Raw genomic sequence first — 17,391 nt, forward strand, 5'->3', positions numbered from 1 at the left:
GTTATATTGACATATTGGTTCAGAACCTCTCTCCCCATTTCATATCACCCGAGTGTTGCTTCAGGACCGATCTTTCCTGCTGAACACTTGTTACAGTCCTCTTAGAATAACCAGGTGTGGAAAGTGCTCGTTCATGGCGGGATCTTAAATTATGTCATCTGCTGTCAGTTCTATCTTTTCTAGGTTTTTCCTCATCACGGTAGTAAGGTATACTAAATTTATTTTTTTGTCAATTTTCCACCATTAAAATTGTGCAGAGATATATGAGCTCCCTGATTAAGCTGGTAATTACCAGAATGGTGAAAAACATGAATACCCAGTTAAATGCTAGTGTACTTTGTATACACACACATTGCTGTAAATTAGAAAAGTTGATGGACCCATATCTAAAGTCCCTCTGCCATAAGTCGTTAGTGTACCAACATGGACATGCAAACCAATCAATTGAATCTTGAATTTTTCTTTTTTTCCTTTTTAATTTCCCACTAAAAAGTATCCCAGTCTGTTCCAAGTACTATAGTAACAATAATGGTAAAGATAATAATGCGCCATCACTAGTAGTCATATACAAAACTAAAATAATTAAAATCGACAAAAATAGGCTGCCCTTGGTCGTGGATGGTGGAGCGGCGCTCCCGAATATCATGCCAAAAAAATCTTCACCTCCACTACCACCACCGCCGCTGCTACTTGCTCCCGTGGTGGTCCCGCCGCTGTAAGATATACGGTCGCCATTGTCCCTGGAAGATGAGAAAAACAGAGACATGACATTATTATATGTAACACAAAAAAACAAAGATAATAATGTTAATCACAAGACATTGCTTGATATAAAATACAAAACAGTGTTAAAAAGGTCGTATTATCTAACATGGTTCTCTTTTCGGGTCAATTCAAATACGACCCGAACCCGAAATAAGTTGAAAATTTCATCGGAATTCTAAATTTGTACCCGATCAACTCGGAAATGCGCATCAGAGCGAGGGTCCGGTCACATTTAGGAATATGAGCTACCTATAGGTACGGATAACAGGGGTCCAGAAATTATTAAAAAAAGATACAAGCGGATCCCACAATTTACAGGCTGGAAAGCAGATAAAGAGAATCTAATATCACATTCAAGTGAAAGAAAACACCTAAGATAATGGCCCCTCCTACACCTTGTGCTCTCAGAATAATAAGCAGTCCAGAACAAAAATAAAAAAGTCAGTACTGCAAGCGCGTTACAGCTGCTTAGTTACATTATGCATTTGTTTACACTAAACACATGCATTGCCCACCCACCCTTTTTGCATGGCTTCTTAAGATACACTCCCTTTTTCCATACTTGACAAAAAGACATGATCTCACCAATAACTCATTTTAGCTTAACCTTGTGCAATAACACAGTGAGTTTTAGTCAAAATCGTGACCAATTCTCCAAAAACCTCGTGATATTAAAACGTCGTCCGAGCGCAAGCTATGTTGCTCGGAACATAATTACATTAGTTTAGGTTAAGGTAGTGGTCTGGGGAAATAAATAGGTAGATGTGTGGTACCTACTACTACTACTTTATTCATAGTTTCTGAAACCAAGTTAACTAAAGACAAGATAAACTTAAGACTTCTCAATTGTCTAAACCCCAGACAAATCTTGATATAATAATAGTAATTATAAGGGTATTTGACTACGTTGGACTATGTAGCTCTGTGCACACTCCAAAGATGGGAACAGAACAGAGAAAAGGGCCAAAAAAAAAAAAAAAGTCAGTTGCTGCAAAGCTGCTTGCATGATCACGCGCATCAATGCAGCCCTTTATTCTATGTATAAGCAACTTGGCTGGTTTCTTTTACACAAACCCTGTACACATAATTCAAGTGTATGCTGTAATGGTCTTTCTCAAGTACCCTGGTTTTCTTAAGTGTCTGAGAGCAATATCAAAGTATATGTCTATATGAATATAAAACTACACTTCCTGGAAAAATAAGAATAAAATTAGGACCTTTCATAAGATATAAGGGCATTATCTTATGGTAATATTCTGGGGCAGGTAGGGCAAAGACTCTAATGTTTGTCTTTTCTAAAGTTCACTATGTTAATAAACACTGCAATTCCCAAAACACACTCATGTCATGAGAGATGATGGTGGAACCCTGTTAGTCTACAACTGCAGGTGGGACAGCAAAATAGAAAGCTTAAATATTTTGTTTATTACTTTGTCAGGCACATGCACATGTGGTAAGTGGGCACTCAGTTATTCAGTTACTGGCAAGGGCTAAAATAGGAACCTCAGGTCTTGGCAGATATTTTTGTGAAAGACAATGTTACCCTTCATCCACAGACTGTCAGTGTCCAGATTTGTTAGTTTGTAAAGTGACAAAAGATAGATGCATGTAAAAGGGTAAAGGGATGAGACTCTGTAGTTAACTTTGAATATTTTTTTTTTTAAGTTAAACATACTGGAATATTATCTATTTAATTTATGGGTCTGGTCCCTACCAATCGATTGTTACAGCAAACTATCCACGGTCTTTTGTAGCAGAAAGACCTTCATGCAGTGGACCCAGAAGCCCATCCTCGCTTTAGACACCCATTCTAGTTTTTTCCTTTCCGCGGGAAAAAAAAATATTGTTTGTTGTCAACAATCGATTGTCAGGGACCATCTCCCTTGATTTATTGGTCATGATCAGTTCCAGAAATTAAACCAACTTTTAACTCTTGGTGTTGGTGGTAGAAGAATAATACTATGCTACAACTAGAATTTGTAGTTTTGGTGAACTTTGGCAAAAGCTTAACTCTATATTCGCTTACCCCTGTTCTAAAGGGCCTGGTTTATAACTATAAACAAACAACCGCCAGGATGCCAATATAATGGCATGATGGCACAACAGAGAGGTGTCTATCTGTATATGTAATGGAGTCGAGGATAAAGTGAAACTCTGTTTTTTCTTCACAATGCACTTTTAAACAACTAAGCATTATAAAGGGTAGATAAGATTTTAGCTGTAAGACTAAAGAATGATCGATTTTAGGCTCTTTTTTTTAATTTTATATATGTATGTATGTACCTGGGGCCTCCAAGAACACCGGCAGTGCTGGTGAGTTGATCAATCATGGCAGCAGATTTGGCCTCGACACTAGCTGCCTTGGTATACTGATTACTGAGGCCTTGACCTGAGGGCACAAAATATGCTCCATTTTCCAATACGTCTCCATCTGTTCTCCAGTTCCACCCCGCCCAGTCTCCCTCTTCTGTGTCAACCCGCTTAGTCACCTGCAAATTTGCACAATCTTCATCAAAATTAATTCAAGATGCAACGGTATTCTTTCTTGAGTACGAAACAGACTAGTTAGTATGTCACTGGCAACCATCTTGAGAAATGATGTGAAACATCTCTTAATTTTCTTCCTTTTTGCCTAAACTGCACGACTTTCCTGGTTGGTATAAATATTCTTGACTGCCTCCACTTTCCAGAGTTAAAATGTTAAACATGTGAATCTACCTTTTTATATGATCAGGGCATACTGATATAATTACTTAGATTCTAGATAAACTGTCATTGTTCCTATTGCCTTCCAGTTAAATTTTAATTGTTAAACATACCAACCCAATGCAAAACAACATTCAATTTCGAATAGGGTTACAACCAAACACTTTGAAGTTTCAGAGTTGGGATGGAGGTGTATATTTGCACCGAAATGGCGTAAAAACACAACCTTGGCCTTGGCCTTGGCCTTGGGTAAGAGTTTTCCTTTAGATTAGAATGAAGACCTTATGTCATAGACTTACAATCCTCCATAATAATACTCTCCTCCTTTCACTGACATATCTATTCGAGCTCTCTAACCTGAACCTATATTCAATTACTCATACCATGGCTTCAAAACTACGCTTTCCTTTTAAAGAAGCATTGTATTATCTTGAAACATACAAAAAAGAAGATAATGTCTTTGCCCATCAATTTCTCTAAAGTGGCTTTTATAAGAAATCAATTGCTAATAAAGGTAGGATCCAAAGTAAAATAAGTTAAGAACCAGAATAACTTCACTCAGGATAAGCATCCTATATAAATCCTCAATTAAAAGGAAAGTATATACTTAACCACATCTGTCCAAAACCCAAAACTATTGCTTCAAGTTTTCATGAAATATGAAGTTGAGGAGCAAAGTACAAAACAATCTGATTCTAATTTTGAGTCTGCAAGGGAGCGGGGGATTACATCATCCCCACCACCCACATGACCGTTGGTGGGGACGAAACGCGGAAGTCATAGAAAGGGGCCAACAATATCGAAACTTGACAACTAAACATTCATATGCAAGCCTCACTGGAAACTATATATAAATTATTCGCAACTTGATTATAAAGAATAGGATATGATATTCAATAATTTGAAACGTACCTCCTTGGCAGATGGGTCAGACGGTGCCATGTATCGATTGCCCTGGCTGTTAATTGTAGGACTAGCACTACCACCGATAGCATACATTCTCCATTCTGTAAAATCATTGTTTACAACATGAAAGTATCCGTGTCTACACCGAGGCATCCGTTGTATCAATCCTTGTCCAAAATGATTGAATGCAATTGTCACCTACAACCACATTATACTAATTTTCAGTAATCACTTTCAAACAAATAAGAGAACTAGTGATAGAAAGACGAGTAAGTGAGGCTATACGGTACCTGCATTCCCTTATCCGGCATGTAACGATCATCGTGTCCCATTAACATAACTTCATTATGATGCGAAAAATAGTTGTTTGAAATTGTGATAGCTGTGGAGCCCATAGTAATATCAATCAGACCATCAGTACAATGAGAAAGAGCACAATGGTCTATCCAAATATTTCTAGACCCGAATATGGTGATCCCATCACCGTCCGATTTCCCTCTGTACCCAACATGAGTAGGACTAGACCTTATATTAGTATTCCCAGAAGGCACACAATTGTACACATGAATGTTGTGAACAATCACATTACTAACATACTGCAATGTGATACAACCGCTGCCAGTGATGTAAACATTAGCACCGCGGCCATCAATAGTCTTATAACTATTGACAATGAGCTCGTGTTTGAGCTTAATTTGCATATTGGCTGCAAACACAATCCAAAGAGGCTCAGTTTGGATCACAGCGTGGCGAAGAGTGCCCGGAGTTGGGTTAGCCACATCGTGGTCGGATGAGTCTGTGACTACATAGATCTGGCCCCCTTTGCCTCCACCTGCAGCCTGGCCAAATCCAATGCCACATTCTGCCAGGCGCTGCCTGTTGTTTCCCCAATTTGGGTCACATTTCCAACAATCATCAATTGGATTACCTGTGGCACATGATTGCTGAGCTTTCGAGATAGTAGAGGCAAGTATTCTTCTGTAATAAAGCAAGAAAGCACCATAAAAACAGAACATTGGTCATTTGCTAGGATAAAAACAGAGCACATATCAAGAACACACACACACACACTATATACACCAGAAAACACACACACTCATACACAAGTCCCAAAAAGCTTCAAGAATCATAGTGGTTAGATAGACCCAGATGGTAAAAAAGCAGAATTTAGTGGTTTCAAAATATCTAACCCTTAAATATCTTGAAAAGGTGTGCTTTTTATGAAAAGGGTAGTCATAAGAGCAAAAATCAAGATTATGGTATCATTAAAACCTGAAAAAGACCCAGTTGATATAATGCAGAAGTGAGCAAAACCCAGATGGGAAATTCAAGAAGAAGCAAATAATCTTGCAAAAGTGTGCTTGTACCTTTGGACTTGTAGAGCCACAGCTTCAGGGTCAGGATGAGGGAGTGTTAGATTGAAGGTGGAAGCTTGAATGAAAAGAGGAGAGAGAGTGGCCAGGAGAGAGAAGAGAATGCAGGTAAAAGAAAGCATTCTCATTCTCATGGGAGCAAATGAGGAAGCCAATAATAATGGAGCAGAAGATATGTTGTTAGTTTGGCTCCTTTTTACACAAACACAAATTGAGAGGAATAAATTTGTAATAATGTGTGTTTTGTGTAAATCTTGCAGAACTGTAACACAGCTAATGTTTATATAACAAAAAGAGTATTGTATCTTGATTTGGATTGTACAGGGCTCTTGTATGGGGTTATCGTATAATAATCATTGTTCATGAACCAGGTGATTAATCGATTAATTTATGTTTCGTAATTTATCAAATAATTTTTTTATTATCTGATTAGTTTCCGGTCAATTCAATTAATATCTGATTAATCATTATCCGTGTCTATATCGATTAAGGCTGATTCATGTTCGATAATATTATCATTATATAATGTAGATAATTGTATTTATAACAATGTAGTTAAGTAGTTTATAATTGAGGTTTTGTATAATTGGAGCAGAAGAAAAGAAGAAAATGGAGAATGTTTGGATCTTCTTCACACACTCATGAAAGAATGATAAGTGTTTCTTTATAGCTGAATTTTCTTAGTAACTATACATTCTTATCTTGCTTGATAATTCATTCTATGGGGGAAATTATATACTAAAAAGGTGAGCAAACTTGAAACAGAGATGTTAATATTTAAGGGGTCCTGCATAGCTTATCCAGAAAGAAGAAAATCCTGTTTTAATTTTGTTATGTTCTCACTTAAAATTTATTTGGGGATTGTGGATTGTGGGCTGCTGATGAGGATTGAAAAGTTTTATATGCAAGAAGAGAAGTATCTTATTCTGGTGATGGATCAGTTTGGTGCTTTTCAACTTTTTTGCATGATCTCAAATATTTTTATATGGAATATTGTTATTTGTTTAAGCACCGGCTGTTGGCCAGGACTATTTACATTACCTGCCTCCGCGAGGTAAATATTAATATCAGGTGATTGGAAAGAAAGTATTTTCAAACTATTGACCTGTATATTTCAATTAAAATTATGGTGTGGAAATCCGGTCTGAGTTTATGAGTTATGTTGTAGTTAATATTAATTAAAATATATAAAAATATTAAGACACCCAAAATTTTTAAAAAACCCTTTTTGGATGATGAGTTGTCATGTAATTATGGAATTTTTTTTTCTTGTAATGTACAATGATAGCATAAGAAGTGGCTTCATCTTCTGACTTCGTTTTTCTTGGTCCGTTTGTGTAAAAAGAAGTAGAAATTGAGAATGTTAGCTTCTCCATCTGATGAATATCTGCTCCTTTCCAAACACTTTATTAACCTATTACATCTCCCTTCTAATTCACTTCTTTGCTTTAAGCAATAGGTCATTTTTTTGAAGTTAATCCAAACAGCCTCTATGAGTTTTACCGTATATAATAGTAAGTCTGAACTTTATTATTATTTCAGTAAAGCGTGTGGGGAATCAAGATGAGTATCGGTCGGTTCAGTCTAAAACAGGTCCGAATTAAATATATCGAAAATCAAAAAAAGAAAATATTTCGAGACTTGCCATTCTAATTTAATTCAAGTCCTTTTTACGATACTCCATCCGTTCGATTTACATGTCCTTTTTTAAAAACAAAATTTGTTTCAGTTCAGTTGTCCATTTCAACTTTCAATGTAAAATTATGGGCTGGAGCAGAAGCTGCTTTTGGCTTCAACTTTTCTTGACTCGTTTGTGTAAATAAGTAGAAGTACTTTTAAGAAGCTGAGAATGCTAACTTTTCTGTCACAGCTTCTGTTTCTTTTCCAAACACTTTATTAACTTATTTACTTCTCACTTTTATTCCATTTCTTTAGTTTAAATAAGAAGTCACTTCTTTTAAGCTAACCCAAAAGGCCCCTATATTTCCAAAGTCAATTATACTTCACATATCTCTCATTTATATTTCTTGTATCTCATTTCACATATTATGGTTAAATAATGCAATTTTGAATGGATTCCTTGCATCATTAATATTTCTATCAAAATAAAATTATTTCAATTATTCTCAAATTAAGATTCATAACTTACTTTTAAATTAAAGACGGACTTCGAAAGACCTGATCTATGATGAAATTAAATTTAATATCATAATAATATTACAGTAGAGTTTTGCTTAAGGACAAGTAATAGATAAATTACATTATTCGGAAAAAAAGAAGATAAATTACATGATAAGAAGGGTTTTGAATAGAATTTTTCCTTGAAAGTGTACTAGCTTTGTTACGAGTTCTTGCATTCATGATCCATTCGAGGAGGTCACATAATTCAACAAATGAAAGACCCAACTGGACACAGTTCATGCACTTGCCAGTAATTTAAGCAAGTTAAAAAATATATGTTATTTCTAACCTCTTCATTAAAAAAAAATACTCTAATCAAGTTTGGAGGTATTCGCATTAATGCAAGTGGAAAGGTCGTTATGCTTTGTCTTTGGTCGGTTGGATTAACCGACATATTGTAATCTGGTAAACAATTTTACAATTAATTATTAATTTATCCAGATGATAATTTTCTAGAATAATATTGCATAAATTATCTATGAAATGTTCATAATTTTGTTATAAACAAATTAATTACAAAATTACTTGACAAAAGAAAATAACACGAAGTACATTTATTATTTAATAGAAAATAATTATATTTATTAATCACACAAACTGATACTCGATGATGATAATAATTTTAAGTATATACATACTCTTAATACACACTAAAGATGCATTATGCCAAGAATGGGCCTTCACCAAGCAAAATATGTAATTTAATAATAGATTTAAGCTTAAAAACTTGGCGCCGACCTAATTCTGGCTTTTATAATCCTGCTTACATACGCGTTAAAATTATTTCTCACAATTAAATACTAACAAAACAGTCTTTATTATTATATTGCAACTTGCCTCGAGAAATATCTGTACTATGTTAGTGTACTATGTTAGGGGCATTTCTAATTGTAGAAAATTCTAAATAAAAAGTCAGTTTGACATGGCATAAATAAAATATATAAATAATATATAAAAGAAAAAACATTTCAATGGATCATTTGTTTTAGTGAAATATATGATTAATCATTTTGTAGCAGTTATATTTGACTAATTTTCAATGAATTTCATATCATTTATTAACATATTAAAATTATATATTTGTTTATAATATTTTGAAATAATAAAAATATATTATCATTAAAATATACTTAAATACACCGCAACACAATATATTATATTTTTGATTAACTTTTATACTTTACATACATGATAATGGGGTGGCGATATGAGACACGACACCACCCGTAACCCGATTTCTTGAGATAAAACCTGAAAATGACCCGAAAATCATCCGATTGACACGAAATGACCCCGAAATTAGAATTTCGTTTCTAATAATTTTAATTTTCAGTTTTATTCAATCAATTTTAAGTGATTTTATCTTGACCCGATTGCTGACACCAACACGACCTGTTACCTGAAATTGCCACCCATTATCAAATAATTTAATTGATCATTTCTAAAAAATTTCTTTTGCATGCGCCAGTATTTGAGCCGCGCAAGTTACTAAAGACAACAAGAAATATAGGTGGTTCTAGTTTAAATAATATTTTAGCTATAAATAATGTATATGGACTACCTAATTTTTAATAAAGTATTTAAAATTCAGGAATTGAATTATGAGGTGGTTGAATTATAAAGCGGGGTAATGTTAATGGAAGTGACGCAAAATTCGTTGCTTTGTGTAATAATATTAGCCTTAGGTCTAAACCAAACCGTGGTTGAATTATAAAGCAGGGTAATGTTAATGGAAGTGACGCAAAATTCGTTGGTTTGTGTAATAATATTAGCCTTAGGTCTAAACCAAACCAAACATAGTTAGTATATCCCGCTTAGAGCAGCGTTTGAGGAGGATAAGATGTACGCAGCCTTGCCTCTATCCTTAAAGTTGAGAGACTGTTTCCGTGAAGACCCCGGTTTAGTGCATAATAAATAAAATAGTGTGTGATATAATATTAATATAATACCTTAGCCCATAGCCTTCTTCACACGGGACTTATCTAAACAATTTTCATTTTTGGATGATGAGTGACAATGATATGCAACAGAGATTTCAGGATAAGAATTGCCACTGATTTAAAATTTTAAATTCAGTATCTATTCGATTTCACGCCTCATTCTCCCGCCATTATAGTAACATATTATAATATAGAATAATGTAATTTATTCTAAATTTTATTCCATTTTTTTAAAATGATATGAGAAATAAATGATCGATTATAATTTGATGATTTTTAAGCATACGGAAGATTTCATTATTATTATTAATGTGAGTGAAACTAGTCAAACATTGTAAATTAGGTATCGACAGAAAAATTTAAAAATAACTTCTGAAATACATAATATTTTTTATTATTATTTATAACAGTGAAATTTATCCTAAAATTTTATATTAACAATATTATATAATACTATTGTTACCAAATAGGGTATCATTGTATAGTGATGATGTTAATGAGTAGCATCCTCTTCACATGTTTTATGTATACAATATTCAAGGACCACCTTTCATATTATAACAAAAAACATAGAGCTTAATGATAAACATTCTAAAATAAAATGTCAAAGATTAATTATATTAACAAAACAAAGATAAAAACAAGTTTTTCATTTCACGACATAATATATTATGTCATAATAATAAAATTCAGATATGATGAGATTAGATTAGGGGAGAGCGGGTGCGGGTTCGGGGCGGGTTTTGAATAAAATCGTACCCAAAACCGCATGACTTCAGTTTTAAAAATCAAAAACCTGAACCGCAACCTCATAGTCGGTTTTGGTTAGAAAACCGCATGAAAATAATAATAACTATCATACATGAACAATCAAAATTTTATTTAAAAATTATACTTATTACTCTACTCCTTACTCCACTGCGTTTCCCTGCATTTGTGACATTAGTTATTTTTTATGGGTTTGGAAGAAAGCTACTGGAATGAAAGAAAATTCAGTAACTAATGGATTTAACAAAGACATTGATGACTAAGAAACTTGATATATTTGTCTACACAGAGTGACAGACCCAGAAAAATAAGTACTACTGGACTAGCCAAGGAGTCGGAATATAATTGGAAGAGTTGCTGAAGGATTGTTATATTAGTGGATGAATTAATAAAGGATTGCAATATATTTATTTTAAATATCGGATCGGTTTCTAGTAATAATTGCAACCGGATAATCGGTTCGGGTTTGGTTTTTAAACTTTCAATTTCGATTTCGGTTCGATTTTATACGGTTCGGTTTTTAACAGTTCCATGTGGTTTCGGTTTCGGTTTCAGATTTGTTCGGTTTTTTACTCACCCCTAATTAGATGCACACTAAAGTCTACCGGACGAATTTCAGACGCACAGACCCAAAAGCAAAAACTGGATATGGGATGGGGATGCACAAAACCAAAGGGCCCAAGTTTTGCTTGGGTTGTAAAAGTTATATTGGGCAGGAATTGATTTTATTCAAACTGGACGAACTTCTAAAACATAGCTGAGTTTTTTTGAAAGAGCAAAGATACCTGAGTTTATTCGCACTCTCAGAGTATATTAAATTAAAATTTTAAATAATTCAGATTTTTTTACAGTTTCATTGGAATAAAAACTTACTAATAATATCCGCTTTCTTTTTTACTTATTCTTTTTTACGATTTTACTGCTTTTAAAATATATGTGAAAATACATTTTGCAACTAAAGATAGCTTTTTTTTATACATTTTGTAACTAAATACAACTCAATTCAACCTTTTCCGAAGAATGTGATATGTGATTTAAATTTTATTTAAATTAATTTTTGATTATATCTGGTGACATTTGTTTGCAAAAACCAATTATACTCGAGAGTATCAAAAATGAAAAAAATAATCACAAACTGAAAAGACAATTTGGGTAATTTACATTCAAAACAGGCTAGCCGTTCGGTGTACGCATTTCTTCCCCCTCTTTTCAACTCACAAAAGAATTGAAAATTTAAAAGCTCCCCATTTGTGTGAACGAGAGAGATCCAGAGAGATTGAGAGAGAGAGAGATCCAAGTCATCTACATCCAGCTCTGCGACTGATTAGCGAACATACATACATATCATATATGTATAGAGCGACCGATCCTTACATTATAGACACACAACTACAAGACGAAGCAAAGCTAGGGTTTCTACTATGTCGATGAATGAGAATCTATGTGCCTTCAATTCTACTAAAAGCGTCATTCCTCCAGGTAATTCTCCTCCAATTTCATCACTTTCGACTTTTCGTGTCGATTTTATTAATCGCATTGGTGTAGAATTGCATTCCGATTATACTTTTTTTAGTTTTTAATTGCTAGGGTTTTGCCTGTATTATTTTGATTTAATTGTTTCAATTTAGGTCAGGTTTGTTTTTTTTGGTTCGGCTTTTGTGTGTACAAGTAATTCGATGTTACTGACAGATGAAATTGATTGTTTTGGTTTGATTGTTGTGCTGAATCTGATACGTTTGAGGTAATTAAGAGACTTTTTTGTTTGTTGTAATTGTTTATTGTAGTATCGTGTTTTGATTATTTGTTGGGTATGTGAAATTTTGGGGTTTCATCTTTTTGTGATTAATATCCTGCGTATAGGACAATGTTTTGTGCTAAGTTAGTTACTCCCTTTGTCCCAAAATAAGCGTCTCTTTGAATTTTCGCACATAATTTGAGGTGGAAACACACACACACACATATTATTTTTCGAGTTTTCTTTCAGAAAAAGAAATTTTGAAAAATAATGTGTAGAAATATGTTTTTTTATTGCACCTCCAATTACGTGAAAAAAGGTCAAAGCAACACTTATTTTGGTACAAGGAGAGTTCTTTACAATGTTTTGCGATAAGTTTTGTAACTTTAGGTACTCACCAAGTACATGTAGAGTTGTAGGTGTGAATTACTGAACTTGGATACTTTTGAGATTGAGCCTTGCTATTGATTGCTATAATTTGGTTGTATTTGTTTCGGTGTAAGTGTGTAATTGGTTTTTTGTCAGTATATTAGCTAGTGAGTTTTGATTTTGTATTTATTTGGTGCTGGGATCAGGTAACGAAAAACCTAGAGTCCGAAAATCGACTGAAGTTTTTGGAAGTACGGAAAGGAAGCGTCTTGCTAATATAACAAACATGCAACAACAACCTAGAATGTCAATGATAGATGAGAAGTCACATATTATCCCAGCTTCTACCAAAGAGTACATTGAAAAACTAAAGAAGGTTTGAATCTTGTGGCCTCAGGTGTTTCCTTTACAGTTTCTGTTCTGCAGACTTTATTCTTTAAGCTAGCTTAATTGGAGGGTTTCTCGTATATTTAATCAGGAAAATGTGGCATTGATGAAGCTTCTGGCAGACAGAAAGTATCCTTCTGAGTTCAAGTTGTTATTTATTTATGTGTATACTTTTAGTGCATGATGTTGTACCAGGACTTGCAGCCATACATTTGGCGGAATTCTTTAACACGTTTTTAGTAAAGTTATTGAATTGAGTGGGATTGAATTGCGTAGACTTAGGGTCAGTTTGCAGAAACTGCAGCAGCAAAATCTTCAGCTTGCACAATCAAACAGCCAAATGCTTGCGGTCTGTTCTTTCTTTTTCTAGTGTAGTAATAACTAATAACTAAAAGTCTTATGAACCCCATAATAAGTTTTCTCATATAAAAAGAGTAAACCACCTAACATCAGCTTTCCTCCTGTCAATCTTGCAGGAATTAACAGTAGATAAAGACAGGGTAAGGTTTAACTGATGCATTAGCTAGTTTTTGGGTCTTACTATCTATCTGAAGCTTCATATATGTATGTTGTTGCTTCATTTAGCTGAAACTGTTACAACATGAGTTGGGATGCAAGAATGGTTTGCTTGTAGCGAAAGGGTTGGAGTTAAAGGTCAGTGCATAATCAGTTACAAAAAAATCTTTTATTAAAATTTAGATCATATATGATTATATTGCCTTCTTATTCAGGAAAAAGACGAAGCTTTACCTTCTGAGAAAGTTGGTATAGAGGTAATAATATTCATGTTGTGTATACTTTATAGTTCATCTTCTAAAAGAAATTCCTGTTATGTTACATACTTACATCTGTATATGTATCTTAAGGTCAAAATGCTCAATGAGAAGCTGGATTCTTCACAGGCATCTAGAGATAACGTCAAGCCTATTAATATAAACAGGAGGCAACTATCCAAAAGTAGGTTTTGAATAGATATAAATTGATCTACACTACCAGTTAAAGATGCTTGTTCGTAAATATACTTTCTTGTGATTTTAGGTTTGGGCTCGTCGACTGTCAAGGAATCTAAAGATAGAAAGGCTGATAATAAAAGGTTTGGAAATGTTAAATTCTGTTCTGCAATGCATGTCTCTTTGCTTCGCTGTTTGGTTTCTCTAATAATATGTAAAATTACCATCTTATAATAGTGAGTTCTATCATTTTTTAACAGGCAATGTGTCAGAAGGCAGTCTGCTAGACTTAAATCTCAAGAGTCTGAACCAGCAAATGACGTGTCTGAGGTAGAACCTAATAGCCTTGCTTCTGGGCCTCCCCACAGTAATGTAATGGAAGAAGGTGTTTCTAAATCCTCGACTTTAGAGATAAATGAAGAAAGGATTTCTGGCAACAAAAGGTTTGTAATAAAACATTCTTGTAGTTCAATGCGTACTCAATAATCTTTTCTCCTATTATGTCGTACGATGATAACAATATTGCTCATCCTTCGTCCAAGCAGGATCCCTGTAAGGAGCCAATCTGCTAGATTCAAATCTGAAGAGCCAAAACCTGCTGAAGACGTGTTTGCCATAGACTCCACTGGCCCTGTGTCAGGTCCAAATTGTGATCAAATGCAGGATGATGTTTCAACTTCCATTTGTCTATCAGCAGAGGAAAATGATAAGGCTACTGGCAATAGAAGGTCTGTAGACACTTATTCTTGTAGCAGTATGTGTGTTTTTAACTCTTTTTCTCGTAATATTGTTGTTTTTTTGTATATGCCGAAGAAGGAAGAAAAGTAATTTTTGCTTTTGATTTGCAGACTCTCTGCTAGAAGGCAATCTGCTAGAGTTAAATCTGAAGAACCAGAAGCTGATAAAAGCTTCTCCAAGATAAACATCAATGACGTTTCAATATCCGCATGTTTATCAGATGAAAATGATAGTGGAGAAGGCAAGCATGCTCCCAACCGTGAATCGCAAGATTTTGGAAGACCATCTTTTGGTAGGCCTTCACGCCAAGCAGCTAAGAAGGTGAATACCTACAAGGAAATTCCTCTAAATGTGAAGATGCGCAGAAGTGAGTAAGTCAACTACTGTTTCGAGGAATTCCTTCGTTTGTAATGGACCTTGGCATCTTATCATGAGTTAAGAGGATATGTTGGCCAATATAGAGGCGAACTACCAGGCCATATAGATGTGAAATACTGTTGTAATTCCTTTTTGAATCACCTGCGTATGCTACTATAATAATTACATGCAGTAGTGTAGATTGTAGACATCAGTGTGCTGTATTTGATGAGATCATCCTTCCGGTGTCCAGATGGGTTATTGTTTCTTCTTTTTAGGAAGATTTAAGTTTTTTTACCCCTTGTCAAGCAACTTTGTTTGTTTAGAATTTTCTTCAACACATATTTGGCTAAGAACGAACTTTTGCTGGGTTAGAAACAGATAATGATTCTGTATTTACCATAATTCTGGTGCGGTTTGCTGGAAACTTTAGTCTGCTCGCATATGAGATAACTAGAGCTCGACAAGATCTGTTCTCTTACCATGTGGTTTGCTGGAAACTTTACCCTTGCAAAGAAGGTTTTCTTTTTGTTTTTGTTTTTTGCGCGGAGGATGGTTGAACAACTTCCCTTTTTCTTTAGACGATTTTAGTTTACCGTGAAAAATGTTAGTGCACAATATGTTACATATGTCTGAGCCATTACTCACAGCTCTCACTAGCCATAGTGAAACAAGGTAAGACTACTGTTCCTACAAAAATGTTCAGTAGTTACAATTCGTTACATAACCATCCAAGGCCCATCGTCTGAGAATCGTGAAGTGATATCAGTTTTTCAAGAAAAATTATTGTGTGATTTTTTTAAAAATTTTTTGTCAAAAATTTGTGTGAATTGAACACACTAGGGGGTATATTCGATTTAAAGGATTTTTTTTCATTCATGAGATCGTATTTAATTGGAATTGTCTAAAATCTATTAAAATCTCTGGGCATTCAATTAAGGTTTTAAATTATGTAACAAAATCTAGTGGTATTCAATTAAGATTTTAAATTACGCTTTAAAATCCGATGATATTCAATTGAGATTGTTTAAAATCTAGGGATCTTTTTAAAAATACCCATCTGTAAAATTATTTTTTTAAAAATACTACCATCTTTTTCATTGTTTTTAAAAATATCTTTTCATAAAATTATTTTTTCAAAAATACGGTTTGCAACTTTTGCAACCTCATTTGCAACCTTGGGCGGCGCAGCCGCAAAAGTTGCAAATAAAAATAGAAAGTTGCAACTGTTGCAACTAGTTCAACTGAAAACTGTAAGTTGCAACTTCTAGCTTTCAGTTGCCATTTTCGACCTCTATTTCGATATATATATATATATATTGCAAATGAGATTGCAAAAGTTGCAAATGAAGTTGCAACTAAATGCAACTGAAATGCAACTTCATTTGCAACCTCAGTTGCAACTAAATGCAACTGAAAACTGTAAGTAACAACAGATGTATGGTGTGCCCCTGGCGGGGCCATTAGATTGCAATAGAAACAACTGAATGCAACCATATGCAACTGAATACAATCATATGCAACCATATATGCAATTACAAATCCTGATTTAAAATTCCAGTTTTCAAATGTCATTTTCGACCTCATTTTCGGAATCGATATATATATATTCGGTTGCATATGAAGTTGCAAAAGAGGTTGCAACACGGCTGGCGCTGCCTGGAGTTGCAAATGAGGTTGCAACAGTTGCAAACCGTATTTTTGAATATTTTTTTTATGAAAAGGTATTTTTAAAAATAATTCTGGAAGGTAGTATTTTTGAAAACAATAAAAGAAAAGGTAGGTAGTTTTGTAGATTTCCCTAAAATCTATTAGTCTGATGGTATTTACCATCATATGCTCATGAATTTTTTTTGATTTCATAAAATGATGGATTTGACGAGATTTTTTTAGTGTATTTTAAGTTTTTTAAAATCCGACAAAAATTCATGAGATTTTGAAGCATTGTGCTTAAATCCTAAAGAATTTATATCAACTTTACGACATTTTATCAAGAGTCCACACAAAATCATAATCACTTATAATCCATTAAAATTTATAAATTAAAAACAACATATTAAAATACCAATCGAATACCTCTTATATTTCCATTTTTTTTTCTTATCGTTGAAGATGAATCACACTAACACTTTAGTCCTAGCGCAGCCTCGTACAAGCCTAAAATATCAGCATGATCTACTACGAAATTTCATGTCAACTCGTTAAATTGTGACTAT

General features: G+C 34.0%; 2 protein-coding genes across 2 annotated transcripts; one reads left to right on the forward strand and one right to left on the reverse strand.

Moving 5' to 3' along the window:
• Window positions 1–444: 444 nt before the first annotated feature.
• On the reverse strand, window positions 445–6,014 carry LOC108223274 (probable pectate lyase 5). Its single transcript, XM_017397438.2, has 5 exons — window positions 5,745–6,014; window positions 4,668–5,355; window positions 4,384–4,575; window positions 3,049–3,254; window positions 445–740 (listed from the first exon to the last, which is right to left on the reverse strand). The coding sequence occupies exons 1-5, from the start codon at window positions 5,882–5,884 to the stop codon at window positions 515–517; spliced, it is 1,452 nt and encodes a 483-aa protein (XP_017252927.1). The 5' UTR covers window positions 5,885–6,014; the 3' UTR covers window positions 445–514.
• Window positions 6,015–11,805: 5,791 nt separating this feature from the next.
• Window positions 11,806–15,487, forward strand: LOC108220934 (SHUGOSHIN 2). Its single transcript, XM_017394833.2, has 12 exons — window positions 11,806–12,118; window positions 12,950–13,119; window positions 13,222–13,259; window positions 13,371–13,479; window positions 13,607–13,630; window positions 13,716–13,784; window positions 13,862–13,903; window positions 13,997–14,087; window positions 14,169–14,223; window positions 14,341–14,523; window positions 14,626–14,808; window positions 14,929–15,487. The coding sequence occupies exons 1-12, from the start codon at window positions 12,061–12,063 to the stop codon at window positions 15,191–15,193; spliced, it is 1,287 nt and encodes a 428-aa protein (XP_017250322.1). The 5' UTR covers window positions 11,806–12,060; the 3' UTR covers window positions 15,194–15,487.
• The last annotated feature ends 1,904 nt before the right edge of the window (window positions 15,488–17,391 follow it).

This window comes from Daucus carota, chromosome 5 (assembly GCF_001625215.2).
Source record: "Daucus carota subsp. sativus chromosome 5, DH1 v3.0, whole genome shotgun sequence".
Taxonomy (NCBI): Eukaryota; Viridiplantae; Streptophyta; class Magnoliopsida; order Apiales; family Apiaceae; genus Daucus; species Daucus carota.